The following is a 27,483-nucleotide window of genomic DNA, read 5'->3' as shown; positions in this document are numbered from 1 at the left end:
TTCCATTTAACAGCTGTAAATCATGAATTAGGTCTCTTCTGTCACAGCTGCACAAGCTCCACAGCTGTGGAGTATAAATAATGCTTCATGTCCTCCAGAAGGACTGTGGGGTTCCTGGGTGCTGGCTGTTACTTGAGGAAATAATTGAGGAAGGACAGAGCCCTAAGTGTTCAGCTGAATCACTAGGACAAAGTAGTTTGTATGATCAACTGAGCACTTGATTTTAATGTTAGAGAGGTATTCTATGACTCTAGTGTCAGAGCACTGGAGTATCCCCCCCCCCCCCCCCCCCAACTTCTGGGTGGCTTCTTGTCAAACCTGTACTGAATGGACTACCAAAGCTAGAAATGGTAGGAGAGAGCTTGTGAACATGATGCATGTAATTATCAAACACATGAGCTCACTGTTGCTGTCCATTGGAGAATGTCCTCCCACAAGAAGCTTTCTGCAGGGAATTTCTCCTTAAGTTGCTTTTCAACAGCTTCTGGCATGATAAGCTGTGGGTCGTTCATGAACACAGCTAAGATGTCAGCTGTACCTCCAGACCCTGCTAAGATAAGCCAGGGAGCAGAATTTTCCAAACCGCTGCAAATTCTCTGTAGTTTAAAAAGTACATTTTTAGAGTTCATATATGGAAAGAAAATGTTATTCAAAAGAAGGATTTCTTGCAAATTAGGAATAAATGTATACCTAAATGAGATTCACTATGGAGTCAGTCCAGACTCCTCTAAGCTATTGGGATTTTTCTGATTCCATAGCAGATCATCCACGTATAGGCCCCTGACTGTACTTCTTTTCAAGACACATCTGCTGAGTAGCTAAGCAACCTGATTTGGACAAACCATGCATAAAAATTCTTTGTCCCTGACTTTTTTTTTTCCCCTGCAGTTTGTATTTCAGCATAGTCAAGTGCAAGAGGAGCACTATACAGAAATTCTCAGCAGCTCTCTGGCTGCTAAACCTGGTGATACATTCTGAAAATCAGGAATTTGCCTGTGAGAATACAACATTGGGCCACAGGGAAGAACCACTGAAGCATAGCAACTACAAGAGTTAAAGGATGATAATTCTATTGTGCAATTAGAATGAGTCAGACAGGTTGTTGAGAGAGGAGAGCAGAGGCTGTGGCATCATAATAGCAACAATGACTATTTCCTGCCAATCTATTTCTTACTCTGGAGTTACGCAAGAGGCTAATGAGACTGTAAGAATCTAACTGTTAATTTGCTTGTTGCATAGGGGTTTTTTTTGTTTAGTTTTTTTTTTTTTTAACAACTGTCATAGTCCTTGGTGTGTATTATCCAATTTGTATTTAAGCGATTGACATTCTAAAAAAGTGCAATCAGTTATCCATTCCCAGCACATGTAAATTTAGGGCAGCTCCAGCCAGTCACCTTTGGTCTCCAAGTCACTTTGTTCTCTAAAACTTTGTAAAGAGGATTTATAGGTTGTGATATGTGATTTTTCAACACCCAAGATATAGAAAACACTGCCATATCCAGCTTCTAGAAGGAAAGCTCAAGAAGTGATAATCCTAGTTTAAACAGTAAGATTTCTAATACCGGTGTGTGTTTTAGTCCAGCTGACAAAGTTATGACAAGATACAGGGACTGGAAACTGAGACTAGAAAACATCACCAGAAATGAGTCATTATTCTGAGGGAGGTTACCAGCTTGTGTGGCAGAGTCTCATCACCTGGAAACTTTAAATTACGGTTAAATGTCTCTCTAAAGGTACTGTAGAGTATTCCTTTTCATCTGAGAGTATTATTAAAAAAAATGCCACGTGGACATACAGGCTGCTACAAAGCAGCAAAATAAAATACCAGTAAAAGTAAAATAGAAATCAAAGATTATCTCCTAGTTAACAGATTCTTTAAGTTGTAGAACTGCTCAGGAAAAAAATCAAAACTGATCCTTTGCTGAAAAAGATATGGGATTGTTAGCAGACAACTCTCCAGTCTTCTATCCTACAATGTATTTTTGCTGAGTGGAAGTAGGACACTATAGTTTTAAATGGCATATCTAGCAAACCTGGTCTTGTACTTCCTCTGAGCTCTGTGACAGACAGTTGTCTCACTGTTGCTGGACAGGACTGAATGATTAATCTTTTTTTGTATGTGATCTTGAGTAATAGCACAGTATTTCTATTTCCCTAGATTTGGAGCTGGCTTCTGTGGGTTTGTTTTGGTTTTGGATTCCTTCTTCCCACTGTACAAGCTGGCAATGGAAGCTTTAATGATCAGCTGGTGCCTATTCAAAAGGAAATATTTATCCCAAACAAATACTGGCAAATTTAATATTAACAGAATTCAGTCCTTAATGGTGTATAGATATGAATTTTGACTTTATGGAAAGTGTCAATACATGTGTTTGTCATCCAGCCAAATTTTCCATTAAATACTTAGCACCAGTTAATTTATTTTTCTAAAGTTGCAAACAGCTTCTTACCTGAAGTGTGCCTGGTCCTCCATTTACCAGTAAGCAAAGCACAGGGATCTCAATACTACCCGTTCCTGTGAAATAAATTGTTTAACTTTTAAAAAGTTAACAGCTTTCACAAAACTATCGTGGTTTTGACAACCCCTTGAAAATACTTCTCCTGTTATGTGCTGGTTTGGTACCTACCAGAATGTGAGCCTGCAGAAGGCAGGCAATTGCAGAAGCAAGTGGCAAAGGAAGAGAATAACACTGTGACCTAGCAGATAGGGTTCTAGTCTAAGATTCGAGATGAAGGTGCCTTTGCCTCAGACATCTTGTGTGATCCCTGACAAGCAGCCCAGTCTGTTCTCACCTCAGTACACCTCAGCTGCAAAATATGGTTATTGGCACTTCTGTATGTCATAGCACTGTTGATTTTTTAAGGTATTTGTTTACTGCAAGGTGATCAGATAGTGGAGTAATGGAGCTGTATTAGGGTGCAAGACAAGATTGTTAGGTTTTCAGAGAGGCAGCTACCATTATTTATATTAAGATACAGTTAGAAGTGAAAAGCTGTCAGTTTGTCCCAGGTGTCATGCATGTGCCTAGCATGTGCAGGAAGCTGTAGTAGAATCCAGGAGAAAAGCCTGATAAAAGGAGGATTTAAGAATATGAAGAGGCTGACTATGTAGACGAGCTAGGGTGACATGAGTCAGATATGAGTTGATAGGAACCATATACTCTTTATTACTCTGCTTAAACAACTTAGAATTTCATGCAGCACAGTCTAATGTGGTGATGATTAATAACATAATCTTATACATTTAAAAGAAATGCTAATGAAATGTTTAACATGTCACGGCAGCAGGGGAAGAAATGATGTAGTCATCCCTGTCCTTAGCCATCCTCCCACAGGGGCCCACTTATTTCTAGATGGCTTGTACTGTAAATGCTGAACTCTGTAATCCAAAGGTGACTATAGATTGGCCTAAAAGAGCTCAATCAAAACAGTAGCATCATGAGATGAATGCCTCTTTCAATTGGAAGATAAAAGGCATTTGGTTCAAACAATTTTTTTATGTTTCCCTTTGTAGGTCTCCCAGAGCAGTGTACAGATAGGCACTTACTACTTGTTGGATCTGTTGTGGGATGACTACAGAGATAAGATAGAACTGAGCTGTAGCCAGGACATGATTGGCAAGTAACTTCATTTGTTTTAGTGAATGGCATAGCATTGCCATACCTCTATAAGGTGGTGTTCTAGTTTGAAGAGTGAGCTCTGTAACCACAGGTTCCTCAAGATAGGATTATGGCTTCAAATAGTCTTCATTTACCATAGATGTAGATAAAATTTAGTGGGGGGGCGGGGAGGGATTGTGACTTTATGCTGGGAACATGGGAAGTCCTTAATTGCAAATAATACTCAGCATATCAAAAATTTCCTCTGAATGACCTCTGGGTATTTTTTAAAATAGGGAAATTCTGCATGACCTTATGAAAGTGTTTTACTTCAGTAAAGTCACATTGCTTTGCTCAGCTTGAATATAAATGAGCTTAAATGAATGACATGGGTTTTGTTTATAGAAGATATCACTGAATTCAGTACGTTCCAGTGAAATATTTGTCAAATGAATCAGCATTTTTTGACAGAAAATTGTTCCACTGAGATTTTTTCAAACAGATTTGGTTTGCAAGCAGAATGAGGCTACTTTCTAATTCTCAGTACTGCAACCTCAGCTGACCATTACAGTCCACCTGTGGTCTTTCCTATCTGAGTGACCAGATAAGCATTCTTCAGGTGCATTCATGCTCTCAGGTACATCTGTGCAACCATACTATGGGTTACGTAATTGAATATTCCATTGACGCATACAAGTGCGAATAAGTAAGCTCTCTCTTCTGTTTCAGCTGTGCTAGCACTGCAGGTATTACAGAAACAAGGGAAAGGTAAAAGTAATTGTATTAGCACTACAACTGAATCAGTTCCACAAATGGCAGTAGGAGGCCTGCCCAATACTCAGTTCTCATTATAAACAAAGGTCACATAGATTTAGATGGCCATTAGATGCTACGTTGTTTACCCAGGATAAGATTTTATCCTGAAATAAATACGGCTTAAAATATTTCACAGGGCTTTGGAACAAGTCTTTTCTTCCAGTGTGGGAGCAATTCAAGACCCTGTGTGTGAGAGGGGATAAAAGTATACAACAATGAACATCCATCTCTTAGAGCCACTTGTTAAGGAACTTAAAGCTGGATTTATTTTCCATTTGTTGTGTTTTAAGGCAATCTGAGCTATGCTTTGAAGATCAGCTTTGAACTATGTTTAAGGAGATATTATAGAAGTCAGAATTTTTGGTTCAAAGAGCAGCTTTCTCAACTTCAAAAGTCACCTTAGTTCTGCCTCTTACATAATGACAAATGTGTTTACTTGATCTTGCCTATGTAGATGATTGTCCAGTTTGAGGATTGGACTTGCCTTTGTTAAGGCCAGGGGCCCACAAGTATCACTGTAATATCAGTATTATTCAAGTTGGATGCCTATATAGAGTCTACTTACCACCATAACCAGTACGCTGTTCTGAAATATGCTTTTCCAAGGTGAGACGTAGCTTAGTGGTTCCATCTGGCTCATCTGGTGTTATGTGATCCACCAAAATAAAATGGGAATGGTTGTGGTCCAGGGAATACAGTGGGCCTTGGATACTATCATCTGATTGGTAGTGTACAAGACTTTCATTCTAGAGAGAGGATGAGAGATATTAGTGTTCTCTGCAAAACACAGTCCATGTTTTTATGTGCTTCATCCCCATTTTTGTGTTGTCTGCACCATGACATAGGACACCACCTTTGAGACCCTGGAATAGACTCTTTGAAAAGGGTAGAGAAGGAGAATGTGTTCCTTCTGAGAGGTGCCAGATTTGACAGGACTGAAAGCTGAAGTCCCTGAAGTTTCCCTCTTGGGCTTTGCAAAATATAGTGACATCAGTCATCATCTCTGGAATGCAGGCATTCATTCTGAGATTTCGGAAATGTTTGTTGGACAAATGGAAAGGGGCCATGAGACCCAATAATTGTGGATGGAGCTGTAATGTCTCGGAGGGCTAAAGTCTTAGCTGGTATAAACAGGCGCAAACCTATTCATTTCAGTAGCATTTTGTCCATGTTTAGCCCAATAGATAAGTTAGCCTGCTATATGTCCATACCAATTTAAATGCAGTTTTATTGAATTGACAGGGTTATATGAGGTCTAATGGTTATTCTCATTTTGGAAATTGCATTCTAAAAGAGTGAGTGACAGACAGACTTTAGAAAGTGCAATCTTATTATCTTTTATGTTGGGTGAGGGGGTGTTATATCTTGAAATTATTTATTAATTTATTTTTGCATAAAATCACTGCCTGGGTAAAACAGAACCCCTGTTATAGTCTTTTGTTCTAAGGATTGTGCTACATATGGTCTTCCATACACACACTTTTTCAAGCTCCCCTTACTTCCTTAATAAATCTTTCTTTCCCACTGTTGCACATCCACTTTGATATATCATTCCTAGCTGCAAGCCAGGCTGTAAATGCCTGGTTATTCTTTTTCATCTTCATAATCACTGTTCTGTTGCAAGTAAGCCAGATTAAAGCAATTGTTTAAAATCTGCATTTCCTTCTATCATGCCTCTTTTCCAACTCTTTTCCTGCAGCCTTTGAGTTGATGAACAAAACTCAGACTGTCAGCTTGGCTATTGTGCCTGTGTATTGCATTTTCCTCCCACTGATTTTGTGGACACAGACAGGTGTTAATGCCTTTCTAGACATAGCAGTGTAACTATGCAAGTAACCTAGTTGTCATTAAGGTATGGCAGAGAGATTTATGTTCTGGTTTTTAAGAGCTATATCTTATGTAGAACCTTTCCTAATCTCAGCTTTTGGCAGTGTCTGCTAGGAAGAGCAGGTGCCCAGTTGAATCCTGGGGGGGTCCAACCCAGGGGTTATCCAGGTTCTTCTCCACAGCCAAGGCTAAGGCTGATGTTGGAGAGGCAGTGAACATATCACCAGGAGCTCATAGCAGCACTACTAAGGCATAAAAACATTAACTAACCCAGAGGACAAGCTCCTTCACAGTGCAGGTAGAAAAATTGAGCACACTGCATAGTATGCCCCTAAGTGGCTTTCTGAAATGAAGCTGCATACAGTCAAGCTGAAGAAGAGAAATCTCCTTCAAAGCAAGGTTAAAAAGGCTATAATCAGGTGTGTTCCTATGGCTTCTTTAACTGTCAGCAGCTCTGGGAAGAGTAGGAATGTCAGAGGCTGTTCCTGGAAAAAAAGCAGTAAATTTGCATGTCCTTTACAAACAGCAAGTGCGACAAGTTTCTTTTACCTCCTTCTCTCTGTCTGTCATTTGTTGGGGAAAGCTTCTTGACACAATTAATTTGCCTTCACATTTTGTTTTGAAAGAGGGTGTGCCTATATTCTGCTGCCATGTAACATTAAGCCTGCTCGCCAAAGATCTGGCCTTTGATTAGGACCTGGAGGCACAACAACCAGTTGAAAAAGGCCCTCACGGATTTTCCTATTTATCCTCTGAAACGTGGAAGTGACCTTTCAATGATGTTTAAAGCATACCATTAACGCAGAAGAGATGGGAGAGATCCACCGATTTCAGGGCTTGTTTTTTTTCTTGGTAGTGTGGATTGTTAGCTCTATTTTACACAACAAGCTGCTTGTGTTAGTGCCAAGTGTAAAGAGAACTGGGTTTAGACCAACATCCCTGTCTATAGTTCCTTTGTCTTAAAGTTACTGACTAAAATCCAGAATGTCTTGGGTGGAAGCAGTGCCAAAAGTCATAAGGTCAGGCATGCTCTACATGAAATATTCCTTGACAAAGAATTTGGGCTTTAGTTAAGGGGGAGAAAATCTGATGCAATAAAAAGACCAGTGACATTGTTTTGTAGCTGCTGGTTGGGAAAGATCCAGATGCATTTTGATCACTTGGCCTGGGAGGGAGGTGAACTAGTTAGTTTGCATTTGCCAAAGCAACTTTCCTAAACAAAATCCACAAATGCAATGAACCGAGTTCTTTCCTCTGAGGTCCTTTTGGAGCAGTTCAGCCACAGAAATAGGTTAAAGTCTTCCAGCTAAAAAGTCCTGCCTGGTAGAGCACACAGGTAGCTGTCCTTGGCAAAAAGGATGGAAAAAAGGGAAGCCTAGTGACAATAAATTGCTGATATGGTCTGGCAGTCTCCCAGCTGCTAGCTGGTACTTGCTAGCCTATCTGAGAGAAGAACTAGGTGCGAGTTCAAAGGGCTGTGTTTGTTATTTGTTTCTTAGCTTCTGCAGGGAAATAAAATAGCACAGAGGAACTGTCATTCACTGTCATTACACACCTACTTTATTGTTATAATATTCTGCTTAGGACAGACTGTATATCCACTGACAGGAAGGTCATACCATAATTTTTTTTTTTCTCCACCTCCAGGTCAATTCATCATCAACTTGTCTTGACATTTTCAGCAACTGTTTTGTTGGGTGAGGTTTGTTTTTTTTTTTCCCCAAGAACTTTCATTGCTTTGACCTGAATTTTGAAGTCCCTAGAGCTCCCAATAACTAGACGAAATCCTGCATGGCTAGCATTTTTGGGCTGGTGTGTTCAGCAAGTTTTTGCATATTAGATACCAATTCAATGATACTTAAGAAAACTTGATCTTGAAATATTTATGGCTTGTGTTCCATACTAGAAAATATACTTTTTACCGTATTCATGAAATAGCTTGGAGCAGGTGCTTCTGCAGTAAGTGGACAAGGGAAAAAAATATTAAAGGTACCTCATGATGCATGATTTTTTCCTGACGTTGAGCCTTACTCTGGTCGCTGAGCTAATGTCTAATGCTGTCACCTGCTGGATATTTGCAGAATTGCTGCCAAGTATACTGAGTGCGCAGGGCACAGAATCGTTAGGGTCTAACAATTCTTCCTGCTCCTTATTTCTGTTTTCCCCCAAAACACACTTTAAACCCCACTTTTGTTTTTAAATTAGATCAACGTTGTTCTGCCTACTACTTCCAAATTTTGTAAAGGTGTAGCTTACTTCTGAACAATCCTGTCTCATGAGTAGAATAAGCGAAAAATACCTTTGTGTTGTCCAGAATTTCTCTGTGCTGAATTTTTCTGAGTGAAGTTATTCCTATGGCAATCACTCTTACTTTGGATGAAGTACTAGCCAGTGCATGATCTCGGACTGCTTGCACTAAGTGTCTTGTTATTCCTACACGTAAAGCACTGGTAAAAATCCAGGCACCTGAAATTATATTTTAAAAATAGTTAGATAATTTCTTTATAATTGAACATGTTTGTGTGTCAAGTAACATTACTTGCAGGATTGGATTTTAGTTTTTTTTTTTTAGATAGATAAACTGTAGGCAGGTCTTGCTGGACTGTAACTTTTAGAATTAAAATACATACAAAGCATGTAAGACTTTAATAAGGAAAACAAGAAGAATTAATATGCCCAAGCAAATGTGCTTCACACATCGTGTGATGCAACATTGCCATCTTTACTCTGATGTCAATACACCCATCAAGAATGCTGTGTCCAGTCTAGACTCACTTACTGTCTAAATATGAGCAGAAACATCACTATACCAAGCAGGTCTGATTGTTGCACAAGGAAGAGCAAAGGGACAGGGTGGAGGAAGTGGTTGGCTTGAACTGAGGACTAAACAGTTCCATGCAATCACCTGGTAGCAGAAGAGCTTGGGCATAACCTGCGTAATCTGGTGTTCTCTTTCTCTTGTTCTTGTGTGTGTTGTAGAGTGAATTCTTCAGGAGAGCAGGATTTACAGCAGTATTGTTATGGTGACAAAGAATTTGGAGAACCCTAGGTAAACAGCTAACCAAGCTTTTTCAAATATGTAACATAAAGGAACTGGAGATCTTGATGCTGTCCAGTCTTAAGTATAAAAGGCAGCTGGAGATAGATAATATGTGTGGTACAAAAGTACCAAAAAGAGCTTTGGTACTGGGCTGTTTCATTACAAAAAGCAAAACTGTTACAATCTTGTCTGGACCAGTGAAGCTAAAGCAAGAGCTTGCTGTGAAATGCTTACAGATATTTTCACTTTGTTTTGCAGGTATTTTTATAAAGCTATGGGGAAAAAAATGTCATCTTAAATGAAAGCCACTTCCGTGCATGTTCCCAGACATTGATTTGTTTGGTTTTGTTTTTAAATGCTTTTCACAGAATCACAGAATCGTATAGGTTGGAAAAGACCTTGAAGATCATCGAGTCCAACCGTAAACCTAACACTGCCAAGTCCACCACTATACCATGTCCCTAAGCACCTCATCCAAACGTCTTTGAAATACTTCCAGGGATGGTGACTCAACCACTTCCCTGGGCAGCCTGTTCCAATGCTTGATAACCCTTTCAGTGAAGTAAAATTTCCTAATATCCAGTCTAAACCTCCCCTGGCGCAACTTGAGGCCATTTCCTCTTGTCCTATGACTTGTTATTTGGGAGAAGAGACCGACCCCCACCTCTCTACAACCTCCTTTCAGGTAGTTGTAGAGAGCAATAAGGTCTCCCCTCAGCCTCCTTTTCTCCAGGCTCAACAACCCCAGTTCCCTCAGCCGCTCCTCATCAGACTTGTGCTCTAGACCCTTCACCAGCTTTGTTGCCCTTCTCTGGACATGCTCCAGCACCTCAATGTCTCTCTTGTAGTGAGGGGCCCAAAACTGAACACAGTATTCGAGGTGCGGCCTCACCAGTGCTGAGTACAGGGGCAAGATCACTGCCCTAGTCCTGCTGGCCACACTATTTCTGATACAAGCCAGGATGCTGTTGGCTTTCTTGGCCACCTGGGCACACTGCTGGCTCATATTCAGCCAGCTGTCAACCAACACCCCCAGGTCCTTTTCCACCAGGCAGCTTTCCAGCTACTCTTCCCCAAGCCTGTAGCATTTCATGGGGTTGCTGTGGCCCAAGTGCAGGACCTTGCACTTAGCCTTGTTGAACCCCATACCATTGACCTCGGCCCATCGATCCAGCCTGTGCAGGTCCCTCTGTAGAGCCTTCCTACCCTCAAGCAGATCAACACTCCCGCACAACTTGGTGTCATCTGCAAACTTACTGAGGGTGCACTCGATCCCTTTGTCCAGATCACTGATAAAGATATTAAACAGAACTGGCCCCAACACAGAGCCCTGGGGGACACCGCTTGTGACCGGCCGCCAACTGGAGTAAACTCCATTCACCACCACTCTTTGGGCCCGGCCATCCAGCCAGTTCTTTACCCAGCGAAGAGTCCACCCGTCCAAGCCATGAGCAGCTAGTTTCTCCAGGAGAATGCTGTGGGAAACCGTGTCAAAGGCTTTACTGAAGTCTAGACAGACAACATCCACAGCCTTTCCCTCATCCACTAGGTGGGTCACCTTGTCGTAGAAGGAGATCAGGTTGGTCAAGCAGGACCTGCCTTTCCTGAACCCATGCTGGCTGGGCTTGATCCCTTGGTTATCCTCTACATGCCGTGTGATGGCACTCAGGATGATCTGCTCCATCTGCTTCCCCGGTACCAAGGTCAGGCTGACAGGCCTGTAGTTCCCCAGGTCCTCCTTCCAGCCCTTCTTGTAGATAGGTGTCACATTTGCTAATCTCCAGTCAACTGGGACCTCCCCAGTTAGCCAGGACTGCTGGTAAATGATGGAAAGGAGCTTGGTGAGCACATCTGCCAGTTCCTTCAGTACTCTCGGGTGGATCTCATCAGGCCCCATAGACTTATGAGTGTCTAAGTGGTGCAGCGGGTCACTAACGATTTCCCCCTGGATTATGGGGGCTCCATTCTGGTCCCCGTCCCTATCTTCCAACTTCGGGGGCTGGGTACCCAGAGAACAATTGGCCCTACTATTAAAGACTGAGGCAAAGAAGGCATTAAGTACCTCAGCCTTTTCCTCATCCTTGGTCACTGTGTTCCCTCCCCCATCAACTAGGGGCTGAAGATTCTCCTCAGCTCTCCTTTTGCTGCTAATGTATTTGAAGAAGTATTTTTTTGTTGTCTTTTACAGCAGCAGCCAGATTGAGCTCTAGCTCAGCTTTCACCCTTCTAATTTTCTCCCTGCACAGCCTTGCTACACCTTTGTAGTCCTCTTGACTTGCCTGCCCCTTCTTCCAGAGGTCATAGACTCCCCTCTTTTTCCTGAGTTCTAGCCAAAGCTCTCTAGTCAGCCAGGCCGGTCTTTTTCCCCGCCGGCTCGTCTTTCGGCACCTGGGGACAGCCTGCTCTTGTGCCTTTAGGACTTCCTCCTTAAAGAATGTCCAGCCTTCCTGGACTCCTTTGCCCTTTAGGGCTGTCTCCCAGGGGACTCTGTCGACCAGTCTCCTAAACAGGCCGAAGTCTGCCCTCCGGAAGTCTAAGGTGGCAGTTTTGCTGACCCACCTTGCCGCTTCTCCGTGTATCAAAAACTCTTATCATTTCGTGATCACTCTGCCCAAGACGGCCTCCAACCATCACATGGCTCACAAGTCCTTCTCTGTTCGTGAACAAGAGGTCCAGCGGGGCACCTTCCCTAGTTGGCTCACTCCCTAGCTGTGTCAAGAAGTTATCTTCTGCCACACACTCCAGGAACCTCCTAGACTGTTTCTTCTCTGCTGTATTGTATTTCCGGCAGACATCCGGTAGGTTGAAGTCCCCCACAAGAACAAGGGCTAACGATCGTGAGGCTTCTCCCAGCTGCTTATAGAATAGTTCGTCAGTCTCCTCATCCTGGTTGGGTGGTCTGTAACAGACTCCCACCACAATATCTGCCTTGTTGGCCTTCCCCCGCTTCTTACCCATAGACACTCCACCCTATCGTCACCATCATCAAGCTCTAAACTATCCAGACACTCCCTAACGTATCGGCCTACCCCACCACCTCTCCTGCCTCGCCTACCCCTCCTGAAGAGTTTATAGCTATCCATCGGTGCACTCCAGTTGTGCGAGTCATCCCACCATGTTTCCATGATGGCAACCATATCATAGTTTTCCTGATGTACAATGGCTTCCAACTCCTCCTGCTTGTTGCCCATGCTGCGTGCATTGGTGTAGAGGCACTTCAGCTGGGCTGTCGTCTGTCTCCTTCATAGAAGAACTCCTATGAAGGATGATGCCTTCATAGAAGAACATTTTCACTACTCTTGTCATTCATGTGAACAGCCAGGGAGAAAGTGAGCTGACTTATTTTGTCTTATACATTACCAAGGTCTTTTTGTTTAAACTTGAGTCTAATCATAGTCTGTTTTACTAACAAAGCCTGTTCAAGTCTTAGATTTGAAGAAAACAATCTTCAAAAAATAAAAACTCTTGTAACATGATTTTGACTGGTAGCTAAAAAGTGAGAATGGAGAAAACAAGAATTCTTATTTTTGACCTAAATTCACTCTTGTTGAAGTCAAATTGCTATGCTCTCTTAAGAATTATTTTGCTATGGCACCAAAGAGGGACAAGATATTTGGTCCCATCTCATGCTCTCTCTCTAATGTCATCTCTGAGGGAATAACATCAGGTAATTTTACACTTCAGGAATGGTTACCTAGAGTAATTTGGTTTGAAATAACTTATTTTTGCAATTTCTAATACAATTACTTTCATTTTCAAAGCTATGTAAATACAGGTTGTAATTTGCATTCAGCAAAGCCTTGAACTTCCAAAAATAATCATGTGAGCAGGCCTATTGACATTAAAAGATCCCTGGATGCTAGGTGTGAGAATCCAGTAGGAATATAAATTCCTTCTTTAAAGCCTAAAGCACTAACCTGTGCTTTGAGCTGCCTTTATAAGTCCTTTTTTTAAGGTGTCCCGTAGCCAAGGCTTCATCTGGAAATTTTCTTCTTCCCCTACTAAAGAGACAACCAAATTGGGAGCAGGTAGCTTCCATTTGTTGAGCATAACTTCGAATATAATTCCAGGATGAGTGGTACTCGGGACCTTAATAAACTTTAACAAACAAAACAAAAAAACACTGAATAACAATAGGACAGTAGGATACAGTAGAGATATTGTTCATGGTTCTCTGTTCATGCAGAGAAAAATTTATTATCAGCTTGGTTATTTAAGAAAAATTTATTTGAGCAAGACCTGATAGAGAAGTAAACACTAGGATGAATTTAGCAGGGTTCTGTATAATTGTCATCTCACTAATTGAGTCAGTTCCATGGGTTAATTCTGTGTTGCAGACTGACATATCGCTCTCTCCTTTAATGCTGCTATTCCCCTTGAACTGCCTTCAGTTCCATAGCAGTCTAGCAAAGCCAGCAAATTTCTTAGGCGTTTCTTGTTTCAGAATGTGCTGGTTTTGGCTGGGATAGAGTTAATTTTCTTTATAGTAGCTAGTATGGGGCTATGTTTTGGATTTGTGCTGAAAACAGTGTTGGTAACACACGGATGTTTTAGTTGTTGCTAAGTAATGTTTGCACTAGTCAAGGACTTTTCAGCTTCCCATGCTCTGGCAGGTGCAGAAGAAGTTGGGAGGGGACACAGCCAAGATAGTTGATCCAAACTGACCAAAGGGCTATTCCATACCATATGACATCATGCTCAGTATATAAAGCTGGGGAAGAAGAAGGAAGCGGGGGACATTTGGAGTGGTGGTGTTTGTCTTCCCAAGTTACCGTTACGTGTGATGGAGGCCTGCTTTCCTGGAGACGGCTGAACACCTGCCTGCTGATGGGAAGTAGTGAATTAATTCCTTGTTTTGCTTTGCTTTCGTGCGCAGCTTTTGCTTTACCTATTAAATTGTCTTTATCTCAACCCACGAGTTTTCTCACTTTTACTCTTCTGATTCTCTCCCCCATCCCACCAGGGGGGAGTGAGCGAGCGGCTGTGTGCTGCTTAGTTGCTGGCTGGGGCTAAACCACAACACTGCACTAGCTGAAATATTTGCCTGATTTCATGTCTGTTTTTCAAGGACATGTTACATGAATCTATCGCTTCTTCCTGATATGTATATATTTTGGCTTCGTGCTTAAGACTTTATGATGAAACAAAATCTTAAGGCAGATTTCTGATCCTAGGAATTCCTTCTGCTCTAGCACTAATGTATGCAAGGGACTAGTGAGGAGGTGGGTCTGTCCATGTACATCCTTCTCTGCATATTAGCAGAACAGAGAGAGAAACTTTAAGGGAAGTCTTGAAACGGCTCAAAAGTATGTTTAAAATGTTGAAATCCATAGTGATTAATTTTTGTCAGAAAGAGGTTAAAACAGGGAAATGATGCAAAATGAAGGAAGCTGGGCACAGGATTGATTTGTTTGTTTGTTTGTTTTTTGTTTTTTGAAAGGAAAAAGTAATCAACTGTACCTGTGGCATGTCAGTGCAAGTCAAGTGATTGATTTCTGTATATTAATAGCCCTTATTTTAAATCACATTCATGTTCATGAAAGTATGGTCCCTACTTTGAGGACAATGTAGTGCCTTGCACTGTTGCACATTGACCCTCACTATTACAGTCTCTACATTTAATGCTAAGAAGTAACAGCTGAACAACAGCAATAGTGTTAAAGGGTTAAAACTTCTCAGTGCTGTACCTTTCCACGTTTCTTCCCAGAAGCTGTGAAGTCTATTTCTCCTATGCAGTATGGTAGTTCTCTTTTGAAAGCTTCCTCTTTGTCACTGCTGCAGAGCTTGGTTTCCATTTCCTCCATTGAATTTGTAAGGCGATCACCAGTAGACCAAGGTGTTCACTGAGGTGACAGAAAAGTGGAAAATGAGAAGCTGTTTGAACTGGAGAGGCCACAAAATCCATTAATTTACATCTAGCTGAGATTTTAGTCAAATGTTTTATTCTTTTACTTGTGCTTAGAAGGTTCAGCTAAAATTGGAGGTGTTTGTACCGAATGTTGGACATTATATACAGGAGGTAGACTCCACACCAAAACTATGTAACTTAAGTAATAAAAAGGCACGAAGGAGTAGGGCTCTCTCAACTCTCATTCAGCAGACAGAAAGCTGAGTTGCAAGGTGCAAGATCCTGCAATCTGTCCAACATCACGTGGGGTGTCTCAGAGCCTAATTCTACAAGAGAGAAAGAGGAGCCTCATCCATAAACTATTGCAAGCAAGAGTAGAGCTGTGTCAGTGAGTGTCTGAGTCATGGTTTCTTGATGTTGTTATGCATCATGCTACTATGACTTATATTATCCAACATGAACACTAAATAACTAAGTGATGACATTGTATTCATCTGAAGATACTTTAGGAGAGGTTTACTCTCTGTTTGCTGTAGGAATAGGCTATTTATTCATAAGCCAAAGTATTTAAGGCCAGGCTGCACTCGACAAGAACATACAGTTCAAAAAGGCAGGTCGTTTTCTCTCTATGTGGCTACAGGAATGATGGCAAGTAATCTGTCCTAGAGCAAAGGTCATATAAAAAGAGTTGTTCTTCTGCACTACATGAGCCACTGAAAAGGTCTGCTTGCTTTTCCTATGTTCCAGTTTGACTGAACTGATGTGATTTGAAAAATACAGATTTCAATTTGTATGCCATATTTTGTTTCTTTTCAAAACAAAAGCAATGAAATAGGTCTCTCCCCTCTGCCTTCATCTGCATATTCAACTACATATTCAGTCCTTTAAAAAATCCTTGTGATAGTAAGCCAGCAATGGTAATCAACTCTGCGTTAATCTTTATTTCCTAGTCCAAGAGATTTGCTGTGGATTTAAAAGTGGGTCAAACTGCAAGTCTCTTGTAGATCTATTAGGATGCTCCAGTAGAGGGAGCAAGCCCTCCAGCTGTTCCCTTGGGCTGGGAAGTCTTTTGGGAGCCTGTATCCTGGCTGCTTCACCACTGCTACCTCTGTATTTTCTTCTCTTCTTTTATGTTTTCTGTGAAAACGTTGTTTGGACTTGCGTTTTTCTCTGATCTGCCTCTGAAAAGTGGTTATGGACCCTCTCATTATTTGTTTCCCCTACAGCTATTCCACGCCTCTGTATCTACCCCCCCGACTTCTGTCAGAAATCACTGCTTTAAAGATGCTGTTCTCATTCTTCTCCCTGCCTGCATGCATGTCACTTCTGGAGAGAATTAAGTGTTTATTCTGAACACTAGGATATCAGACTAGTCTGGTTAAGAGTCTTACCTAAAAGAACTTCTTTTGGATTATCAATAATGGTAGTCACAGCAAAGCCCACCTTTTTGTTTGAGTCCACTTTCCACTGGAGATGTAGCTTTATCTCCTAAGAGCATAGAAGACAGTATTGTGGGAAAAAATAGTTAATACAAAGTCATAATAACACATGTTGACTATTCTAAAGTACAGAAATCACTTCCTGGAACTTGCTGACAGAACAAAGGATTTGATTAGAAAAAAGTATTCAGAACTGAATTTCCAGGGTACATTTAGTCACCATTTATCACGATCCTAGATGGTACACATTTATTTATATCTACACGCATGCAATGAACTTGGAATAAACAGCAATTTACAAAGTAATCTGATGGATAATTTGGCCTCATAGATAGGCCCCAAGTGGTTAATTTTAAGTCTAGCTCTAGATCCTAGCTTGCAAAATTTGATCATGTGGTTATCCGTGACTTCTATTTTGGAATAAAGACACTGAGCTGCAGAGATTCATAAGGAATATTCTTGCATTTGGACAATTTTTTCCAGAAATAGCACATTATTTGATTTTCAGTTTAGGAATTCTGGTTCTCAATGGTAGTGAACTACTGTGAAGGAGACAAAAATAGATAAGATGCAGAAAGAGAAGCGTTGTTCACAAGCTTTTATAGGCAGCTGGTAACTGGCACTGCACAGGGCACTACTTTTTTCCCGTTGTTTGTTTTTTTTTTTTTAAATCAAGCTGTCTCTGAACCATGATATTAGAGACTGAGAGCTTATTTTGGGGAAGTATTACTTCATCTTTCCATCCTGTTCTTATACCACTTCTTCAGCATCCCTGCAGGCCGCTGTCTGTGATGGGATACAGAGCTAAATGGAATTTGTTATGATCTTCTACAGCTGTTCTTGTGTTCATATTCCAAGCCAGGAAGTCTTCCAGCATCAAGAGCAGAAAAGCAGTACTGACAGAATGGCAAAACAAGTCCAAAAATTATGCAGGATTCTGAATGATATCCTTGCAAGAATATAGTGTAGCTCTATATGGAGCTGAGAAGCTGCACTAGATGAGATGCTGGACTGTTATGCAGTGATATTTCCTAAGTTTCTGCATGCAGCTTTCAGGAGCTTTTACAGACAAAGACAATGAGCAGTGCCAAGTAGCTTGCTTTTTGAGGGGTTGGTTTTTTGGGGGTTGGTGGTTTTTTTATTTCTTGTTTGTTTGTTTTTAGTGAGGTCTGATACTTTGACAGTTTTTCTTGCTTTATCTTCTACCTGTTGTTTGACTTCCAAGGAATAAATACTGTGACTTTCAGTATGATTGCAGTAATGTACAGGTACAAATGTTCCACATCAGTGCAGTGTTCCACTCAATGGTGCTAACAGAGCAAGGAAATGTTGCTTTGGTATTTGAAAGGGTGGGGAAGAAGATTTTAAAGGCTGCTCTATAGTTACTATACAAGTGGGAAAAAACAAAACCAAGAGTTCCTTATATTATGAATGTTGCAAAATCACCAGAAAAAAACCTGATGCATAAGACTGGCAGATGTGGTTCTTAAGCACAAAGGCTGACCACATTAAATGTTTCCTTACTTTCCTCTATAGCTGTCTCAGCTACTGCAGTGTAAGCCCTCACTGTTATGGGCAGAACCACAGAACACTGCACACTGGATCTGTTCAAGTACTGCACATTGCCTTACCACCACTTTGCACTGCAGTGGAGCTTCACTACATACTGATCAGTCAGCACACAGACTGCATTATGTCCCTAATATTTGAGTATATATTCAGAAGAGGATATAGCCAGCTCTGTCATTTCCTCCTGGATTGTTAAGACTTCTGTTCCTAAAAAGCATGTGGACATCTCACCCAATGTCCCCTAACAAGCAAAGTAAGCCTGTATTAACAAACTATGTAATATAATTTCAGTTTTTTGCAGTGCGTTTCTTCTGGGTTTAATTCAGTCTTGTTCTGCTTGGCTCCAGCTTTCACGTAAGTCTCTAGTGGTTTCAGGGGCTATTGCTTTGAGACTTCAGGCTGTACTAGATTGCAAGTGTGTCAGGTCACAGTAATTGGGTCAAATCTTTGTGGTCGAAGTCATGACATTCCAGTGCAGTCAGCTTAACTACAGTCAGCTTGCATCACTGTAACATCACGGAGTATTGTTTAATTGCAAGGGTCTGGAATAAGTCCATGCCTTGGGAAACAATAGGCACATAGCCAGAAAGAGGAGTATGGTCTAAGCACTTTTTGGATGAGAGGAAAGGTAGGGAGGAAAGCAAAGAAGAGACAAAAGCTATAAACACAGCTGGATGAAAAAACAATGGGGGATGACCAGTACTTCATTATTTTCTCCTTTTCCATATACTATTTTCTTTTAAACTTTTTAGAAAATTCCAACTTTTAAAAATCTTAATATTTAAAGTTTTTTTTCCCCTCCATTATCTGTGAGAATGCCATTGTATTAAATTTGATTAAAAGATTACTTAAAGGCAAGCAATCAGAAATACTTAAGGGGTGGGGGAAAAAAAAAGCCACAAAAATCTTGCCTGCCCCAATCTGTGCATTCATATTTTAAATTTCATGTACGTATGTATATATCAAGCAATCTTACTTTAGTTCTGGTTCAGACTTAAGTACAGATTTTTCTATCTAGGTTGCTGCTACATATTTAAGTTTGTAGGTCAAATTCTGTCCTAGATGTTCTCAAACATCTATGGAAAGAATGTACCTCTAATGATTACCAGATTTGAAATATAACCTAGAAAACTATTCCTAACTAGCAAAGCAAGTTAAGACAATTATGAGGAAAAGACAATTGCCAGTTCCACCTACATCTGGAAATGTGAGTCAATGTCATTTACATTAGGGATGGCCTGATTAAATCAGTCCAGGTGTCAGCCAGTCTCATGAATCATTATTTCTTTAATGTCGTAAATGGGAGCTGTTAGAACTTTGTACCATTGTACAACCAGTGTTTGTGATGCTGGAGTTTGCAGGTGCTAATGTTGTTTAGTCCTTCATTTTGGATGGTGCTAACTTCTTATTTGGGCATTCTAGATTTCTAGGATGTAGGAAATTGGCAGGGAGGTATAACTGCAGGGGGACAGTTGTGATGGCTGTAGGGAAACTCTACAAGGGGGATCCCGGCAGAGATTCTTTCCTGAAGGATTTATCTAGAAAAAGTGATGAGATCAGAACCAGAGAGAAACATTTTGACACCTATGTACATCCCTTTCTGGACTGTTCTTGCTCCTGTCTCTGCTTCCTCACCCCTCCTCTGCCATGCCTTCTCTCCCCAGCCTCCTTTTCCCCTACAACTTCTCTTGCCGTTTCCCCCAGCTTTCCACAGGCTCTTTCCAGCTATTGTCACTGCCACTTAGCCCACTGTGAATGTGCAGCTCTTCTTCCTTGTGTAGTAACAAATGACAGACAGTTCACCTCCAGATGGGTGACAAGAATGTGGGTCCATTTCATCCTTCCTTCAGATTTTAACCAGGGTTAGGCTGTGTCCATGGGAGGACGAGAGGTCAAATTTGAGCCTTTCAAACATATCTTGTGAAAATCGGCCTGGTCAAGGGATGGCTTGACCTCAGTTGTTGTCTTCAAGGGTAATGGTTCGATTAAGAGAGTAGGCGTATGGTAGTCATTAGCTCTCAGGACTTAGCAGTAGTAAGAATTCTCCTTTGTACCAGTATGCTGATCAGCAGGCTGGGACACACCCTGATTTTTAATCACTATCGGATTCCTCCACCCACTCAAGGAGTACATTCGAATATGTAGGTGAAATGATTAAATATAGTAATACAGTAGGCCCAGTATTGTTGATGTTAAATCAGTCATAAAGCCCCCCCTTAGCTTCAGTGGCAGATGGAGCAAATCCATTAGTTTATAAACTTTAAAGGAAGCTTTCATGTGGAGCAAAAGAAAATGACACCAGTTACTGTGCCCTTACTGTTGCAGGGTGAACTAGCAATCCTAACGAAAAGTAAGCCTTAACTATTGGTCAGAAAAAGAGAAGGCTTACAGCAATGGTGCAAGTGAATAGTAAGGGGGAAACTGCAATGGATACAAATACAATGAACTTTGCTGGAGCAGGAACAATCAGCTTCCAACACACATAATGGGATACCATTGGCTAAACTGCAGTCCTGTTGGAAAGGATCTAAGGGTTACAGGCAGAGAAAACATAAGTGAGAAATACTATGCTGTTCTTGCAAGAGAGAAATGCCAGATAGGACAGTATAACCAGGATAGCCTGTGTGAAGTCACTCAGCTGTTCGTCAAAACAGCTTTAGCTGCAATATTCTGTTTGGGTTTGGGTGCCAGGTTTCAAGGGAATTATGGACCAGCTGGAGAAGGTTTGAGTAGGAGCAACAAGAACAGACAGAGACCTTGCACTAAAAGAGAAGGAAAGATTGAGCAAATTAGAATTGTGTAACCGAAAGCAGAGAAGACGGCAGGAAGGGAAAAGGAGAATGTAATAGCCTACCGGTGCAAAAGGACGATAGGAAGGATGTGTTCTTTATGTTTTTGGCTAGGACAGCAAGTAACGGGCTCAAGGGAAGAATGGTAACAAGGCTACCCAGGGAGACAATAGTAACCACACTCAGAGAAATACTTCCTTGGAAAGAATGAAACCTTTATACCACTGGTTAGGGAGCAAGTAAAGCAACCAGGCCGCAGTCCTTGATTGTGATGGAGTCTGTATATACCCAAAGAACTTGACCTTAACCTGCATGTTATCCGCAGCTCTGATCCTCAAGATACACATATGCTTATGTAACTTTACTAATGGAAATGCTCCTACTGACTTTAGCGCAAGTACGCACTCAAGGAAAATTGCATCAGTGAGTTTACTGGGCCAGTGCCAGCAACAGTGTAATGGAATTATTTGCTTCCAATAGTAACCACATTTTCATTCCTGTTTTGAATTAAAACATAATAAATATGAAGAACAAAGCAGATGCAGGGGATCAGAATAAAGAAAACCAGAGAAGTGAAGGGCAGAGTAAAGACTGCAAAATTCACATTTAGTTTCAGCATGTGCTCCAAAGATGAATTGGATGGACTCTAACTGCTGTGTACATTTAAGTGTGAAGAAACAAAACCAGTATTTTAATTGAGGGTAAATGCAACGGAGAAGGGTAGGTATAAGAAGGCATTAAATAGAATCCAGGAAGGGAAAAATACCTAAACCTGGGAATATATGATGTGAGACAAAAAGAAGTATTTGTTAGGGAAAATAAATGCATACATATCTATGTGAGAGACTGATGTATATACATCTGTGTGCAATTATACACATTATCTTGCTTATATTTATGTTGCAGCTTTGGAAAATGTTTGCCAGGAATTCGCAAATTCAAATTCTGGTAATGATGCATGAAATGTTTCTGCATCACAGCCTAATGACAAAGCAGAATCATCTGCCATGATTGCCAAGGAATTGTTAAATAAAGCATAAAGACCTAGGGATTGTGAAATACACCAGCAGAAATCATGGCCAGCTGTCCTGCACAGGGCTTTGTCATGCCTGTAGGAAATAAATCTTTGAGAATTGCACAAATAGAAAAAGGGAACAAAAGAAATGTGCCTGTCACGACAAGTGCAACTTGAACTGTAGTACACCATACTTCTCTCACGTTCAGACAAGGAGAGCTAAGAAAAGTCATTAACTGCCAGAGATGAGAGCTGGAGGGATGCAACAAGTACACAGCAAATAACCTATGGGAAGGTTTCTCCATATTTTGACTAGGACAGAGAGAGAGAGGCTAGCTGAGGTTGACAGCAACCTTGGGAATGTGTTCACTAACCAGAGATTTTATGAGTTTGCAGACACAGGGTCAGACAGGGGCAAACATTAATAGAAACAAGGAACTTGAAGCAAAATCACGCAAAGAAGTGAAGGATAGAAGTGGCCTAGTAAAATAGAAGTTTGGGTTAAGTTTCCAGATACATTTATGTGAATTGGCCCCACTAGAAGCTTTCAAAAACCTCACTGTTGTCAGTTTCCTTTCTAGAACAGCCGTTGTTATAGAATGTTATTTCAAGTAATTCCTCTTTACTCTATCTGTGCGTAGTCAATAATCAGAACAAAATGTCAGAGGAGGAAAAAATTATTTTAAAACCCCCATCAACAACAGCAAGCTATAAAAAGATGTGTGGGAAGAGACCCTTGTTACTGAACCAGTGTAGGCTTTGTTTTAACATTTCTAGGGTATGTCTCTGGAGCCTGATCCTTCCTGTAATTGCCAGGACACAAGGATGCAAGGCAAATCAAGTATTCACAGGAGTCTTCCCATTAGTTTCTAGGAGAATGGATTGTGCTTTGCTTTGGATACGGTTAGCACCAAGCCTTTAATAAATGAATGTGCAAAATGCTAATGCAAATACAGGTACTTTGGTTTTTTTGTTTCTGTCTTCATCTGCTTAACAGAGTAAAGAGCACCAGAGGCTATTTGAATAATGTACTTCTAGTGAGTTTGCAGAAATTTGCATACGGATGTCAGCCAGTGAATTTCATCGAAGTGGATTTATTCTGGGGAGAAAACCTGAGAGGGTGGAGAGGTGATAAAAGGGAAATGTAGACATAGGGAAGTAAACAATGGAAGGAGCAGATGGAACAGATGAGAGAAAACACACAGCAACACTGCTCGATTAAAATAAAGGAATTGGCTTTGCTTACATAGCACATTGTATATGGGGTGTGGGGGGAGGCTGACGCTAGCTTCAAATACTCCTGGACCTTCACTGCTCTGTTCCCACAGCATGGCATGCCACTTTGAAGATGTGCCAACACAACTCTTTGTGTGGCCTCACAGTGAATCAGAATGAGTTCACTTAAAAAGAACTAATTTCTGCCAGGTCATTTTTCAGCAAAATCAGTTCACTAATGTGGTACATAGCATGACACGCAAACTCCTGAAAATAATGTATTGTGAAACCACAGCCATAGTTCGTGCTGGAAGAAAATACAAGAACGTGGGAATAGTTCCAATTCAAAACAAGTGCTTCAGGAATGGCAATGTTCAGATAAGGCAGACAAAACCATACCTGAAAATTTTAGTTGAATCCGGATTGTATGTGGACACTGGCAAATGGGTACTATTGAAAGCAAAGGACACAATGAATACTACTGAAAGCAGAAGTATTAGAAAATAAAAAGGACCACCACTTGGGAACTGGAAAGGCTTGAAATAATCTAGTGTGGTTTTGCTCAGATCACCTAGTGTATTTCATTTGTTAAGATCTTAATATATCATACTTGTAGAATCTGCAAAAATTTGCAAATGTTTCTCTTGATGCCAACAGCTGACTTCACAAAGTTAGCTCCTAGCATTAAGATAAGTACCAATCTTTACGAATTCCACTTTACAAGATATGCTAAAATAATCTTTACCTCTTTTCAAGTTTGTCATGTACACTTTTTTTTTTTTCAATTTCATGCCTGTAGCCATGCATTATTTTACAGAAAAGAGCAATTTTTACAGGCAGAAAAAAAACCCTTCACTGTGTTTCCTTGTGGGACTGCTTTAATCATCTTCTGTTTATAAGAGCTTGTTCAGCGCTTTAGGCAAATTTTGTAAGCTCGAAGGGGAAGTGTATTCAAAACCAAGAATCTCTTTTGCATAAACCACATACAAGGTGTACTTCGAGAGAATTGAGGAAAATAATTTACTCTGTTTTGTTTCTTAAATATAACAAAACTGCAGACACAAATTTTGAACTTAGTGCATTGTACAAAAATGGTAGTGGCAAAGTTGTTCATCAGCTGTTTTAAGTTTTTCCCTTGATAAGTCATGAATCTCTCTCTATCTTTTCCATTAACTACAAAACTGAAGTTGCATTTGGGTGTGGTTGTGAATTTCAGGAAGCCTTGGGCTTAAGCACCTGAGTTCACTGGGCCGTGCTGCACATACAGAAATCAGACCCACTGAATGCACTATGATGTATTTTTACATCATTGTGCATTTTTTTTAATGTGTATTTTTAAAATGTGTTTTTAAAAATGTAAAAGTTTTAAAAATGTAAATTTTTTTAAATGTAAAAGTGTATTTTTAAAATATTTTTTACAGAAATTTGGATCTCTTGCATATAGCAAGCCCTGCCAACCCTCGATTTTAAATATATGCCTATTGCCCACTACAAGGAAGCCTGCCCTTTCTTTTTTCCTCTGGATAGTATTGATTTTTAACCCACAGTTGCAGCAAATCATAGCCAATTTGCTCTTTGGCACTCTTCCTCAGACTACTTATCAGATAGGTTCAGATCAGATCCAAATGAACGAGATTATAAAACTGCAAGGCACAGAAGAAAGCATCTGAACGTGGCATATAGATGAAAATGGTTCACCTAAGGTTGTTAAGGACTGCTTCAGTGTATAGAAGAAAGAGGGACCTCACTTATTCTTATATGTTTGGGATACTCAAGAACATCTCTGCCTGCAGATAGACAAGAGGCATGTGCTGGCACGGGGATTCCAGGTCTGCCAAATTCACTGTGTACTAAAAGCCTCTGTTGCTTCCCCATACGCACATGCTTTCCCTATGTCTATAACAGTTCTGCTGGCAGGTGTACTCATGGGAATCACCAATTATAAGCAGGAGGTAAATCTTCAAACGTGGTGAATTCTGTGCTTGACAGAGGTTAACATGCTGTAGGAGAGAAATAGAATAACAGGTGCTTCCCTTCACTTGATGTTTATATGCATTCAAAGTGTTGCCCTGGTCAGTTTTTTTCCTCCTTGCAACCTCTGCTTTTTATTGAGATGAAACTTGGAGGTGAAGGAATGAACAAGAATATTTATATTGAATAATTATATGTAAGAATAATTAAAAATTCCCTGTCATCTCTCAAGATTTGCTCCATAACTGACCAAACTGATTTGTAAATCATAGATGAATTTTACTCTTCTCAGATGGCTGTAAGGAAGCTATATGCAACAAAAGATTTCCTCTCTTAGACAGTAGACAGTGATTTTTTTTGTTTGTATTTCATCAAGGCCTGTTTAAATTTACTGTCAAACCAGCCAACAAAACCATTAAGCCTTATATGCCTCCTGACTACTCTAGAAATACCTCTTTGTCTTCAACAGCCAAACTTTGAGATGTGTTAGACTGGCTTCTGCCTCACCCAACATAATTTGGTCCTGAAAAGAGCAATTACAGAGTAAACTTGCTATTACAAGAGATGCCTTTTTTTCCCCCATTTCTACAGTGTATAATACAACATTGGGTGGTTTGGGGTTGGGGGGGTTCAATACCTGTCAATCCAAGGTGCTGTGATGAGAGAAAAAATTAAACAAACAAAAAACCACTGTATCAATCCAGTTTCTATAGATGGAACTCTACAGAGAGGTGAATAGATGCACAGTTTCAGTAAAGAGATGCCAGTGCTTCTGGAAATGCAAGGTCCTGTTTTATCATAGCAGCAATGTAGCTACAGATCTTGAATACATGATGCTATGCAGGGACAAGTTTTGTAGTGTTCTGATGTACCACAACTTTAATGGGTTGCCTTACTGTTACACTTGCCACACAGGCAAGGCTTTTATCTAGACAATGGAATACTTAATATGTTAAAGATAAAAGGGGTAATGAATTTTCATCTGTCAGAAGAAGAGATTTTTAAAAGTCCCCATTACTCCAAGTAACCTGTATGATCAGTAAAATGCCCTTAGTAGCTAAATAAAACTAGAAATATGCTTACACAGTATACTGTATGGTGCTTTCGTAGGTTTCCTCAGGCAAGCAAACAGAAGCTCAAATCGGCCACCCTGACAAGTAAGCTTTTTATTCCAGGAAGTTAAAAGGTTTCACAGTTGATGCTAGGTCCATGAGCCATCTCCTCATAGTGTGGGGCTATGAAGGAGGCAAGAGCTGAGAATAGCACTTCAGTAGTTACTACATTGTCAGAGGTGCTCATGTTTGAAATTTAACAGAATTCCTATTAATATTTCTGCTATAAAGCTGAATCATAACATAGCTGGGGTAAAGCTTTTACAATTTTGTCAAGAGTGTGGAGCTATATGTTGAGGATGTAACAGTGCTATTTACATTTGTTTAAAAAAAGAACAAAACCCATGTAGATGAACATGTAACTTACAGCTACTTACCCAATACAAGTCTAGAAAAGATTTTAAAGCCACTTTCTTACTTGCCACAAGTCTCATGAAAACAGCTAAAAACTAGAACTCCATGGAATTATTATTGGCTACTGAAGTGCAAAGTTAAAAGGTAGCTATAGAAATGCGTAACTTCTACTATTACTATCAATATGCTGTGTCCTATTCCACATTGGCTATGATTATAACATTGATGAAACAAAAACATATGTAGCGTAAAATGCTGAATAATATTAAATATAAAACTGAAGCAGGCTACATACTCATCTGGGGTGATACTAATTAGCAGATATTCAGTTTACTTCTATGAAGGTCTTAAAAAGCCTATTTTCAAGATAGTAGACCTAGTGCTTTGAGAATGTGTGTACCTAATTTTATTTACATGAGCAGTTCCCTTGAGCTATCTGTTAGAATAAAAAGAATTATACAAAGTTCAAAGAATTTACCAAAGACAAGGATAACTTTCACCTTTATTATTAATTTATTTTATTTTTTTTTTTAACTCACCAGGAGAAGATGCTTTCCCAGATGAACATGACGAGTTAACGAAGAACAAAATTAACCAAACTCTGGCTTGTCAGCATTTCTGGCTGCGTTCCCTGTGATCCTGCCTGAATGTAGAGTATTTACAGGCAGTTGACTGCCTTTTATCAGAAACCTTCAAATAAAGAAGGCTTTTTCTACCTTAACTCTGTCACCTAACTTTCAGATAATCTGCTGTTCTGAATGCAATCTTGTAAAGTAAAAATTGCATGACAAGTTTAGAAAAGCTAATATTAAAATAGACACAGAGCTGAAGACATCATCTGTGCCCCAAGGTACTGTTGGGAATTGTCTTCAAGGGCTGAGGATGAGGA

General features: G+C 40.4%; 2 protein-coding genes across 2 annotated transcripts in view; one reads left to right on the top strand and one right to left on the bottom strand.

Moving 5' to 3' along the window:
• The window catches only part of TRPM5 (transient receptor potential cation channel subfamily M member 5), a 43,086-nt gene extending 28,000 nt beyond the window's left edge, over positions 1 to 15,086 (bottom strand). Inside the window, exons 1-6 of the mRNA XM_072864541.1 lie at positions 14,970 to 15,086; positions 13,200 to 13,380; positions 8,542 to 8,708; positions 4,981 to 5,161; positions 2,451 to 2,515; positions 405 to 596 (exon numbers count right to left, since the gene is read on the bottom strand). Of these exons, the coding sequence (XP_072720642.1) occupies positions 405 to 596; positions 2,451 to 2,515; positions 4,981 to 5,161; positions 8,542 to 8,708; positions 13,200 to 13,380; positions 14,970 to 15,086 (903 nt within the window). The remainder of the gene's footprint in view (positions 1 to 404; positions 597 to 2,450; positions 2,516 to 4,980; positions 5,162 to 8,541; positions 8,709 to 13,199; positions 13,381 to 14,969) is intronic.
• Positions 1 to 27,246, top strand: part of TSSC4 (tumor suppressing subtransferable candidate 4) — a 62,516-nt gene extending 35,270 nt beyond the window's left edge. Inside the window, exon 5 of the mRNA XM_072864557.1 lies at positions 27,137 to 27,246. Coding sequence (XP_072720658.1) covers positions 27,137 to 27,231 — 95 coding nt within the window. The 3' untranslated portion in view covers positions 27,232 to 27,246. The remainder of the gene's footprint in view (positions 1 to 27,136) is intronic.
• The last annotated feature ends 237 nt before the right edge of the window (positions 27,247 to 27,483 follow it).

Source organism: Ciconia boyciana, chromosome 6 (genome assembly GCF_034638445.1).
Source record: "Ciconia boyciana chromosome 6, ASM3463844v1, whole genome shotgun sequence".
Taxonomy (NCBI): Eukaryota; Metazoa; Chordata; class Aves; order Ciconiiformes; family Ciconiidae; genus Ciconia; species Ciconia boyciana.
Note: the sequence above shows the minus strand (reverse complement) of the source record. Positions and strands in the feature narration are given on the sequence as shown.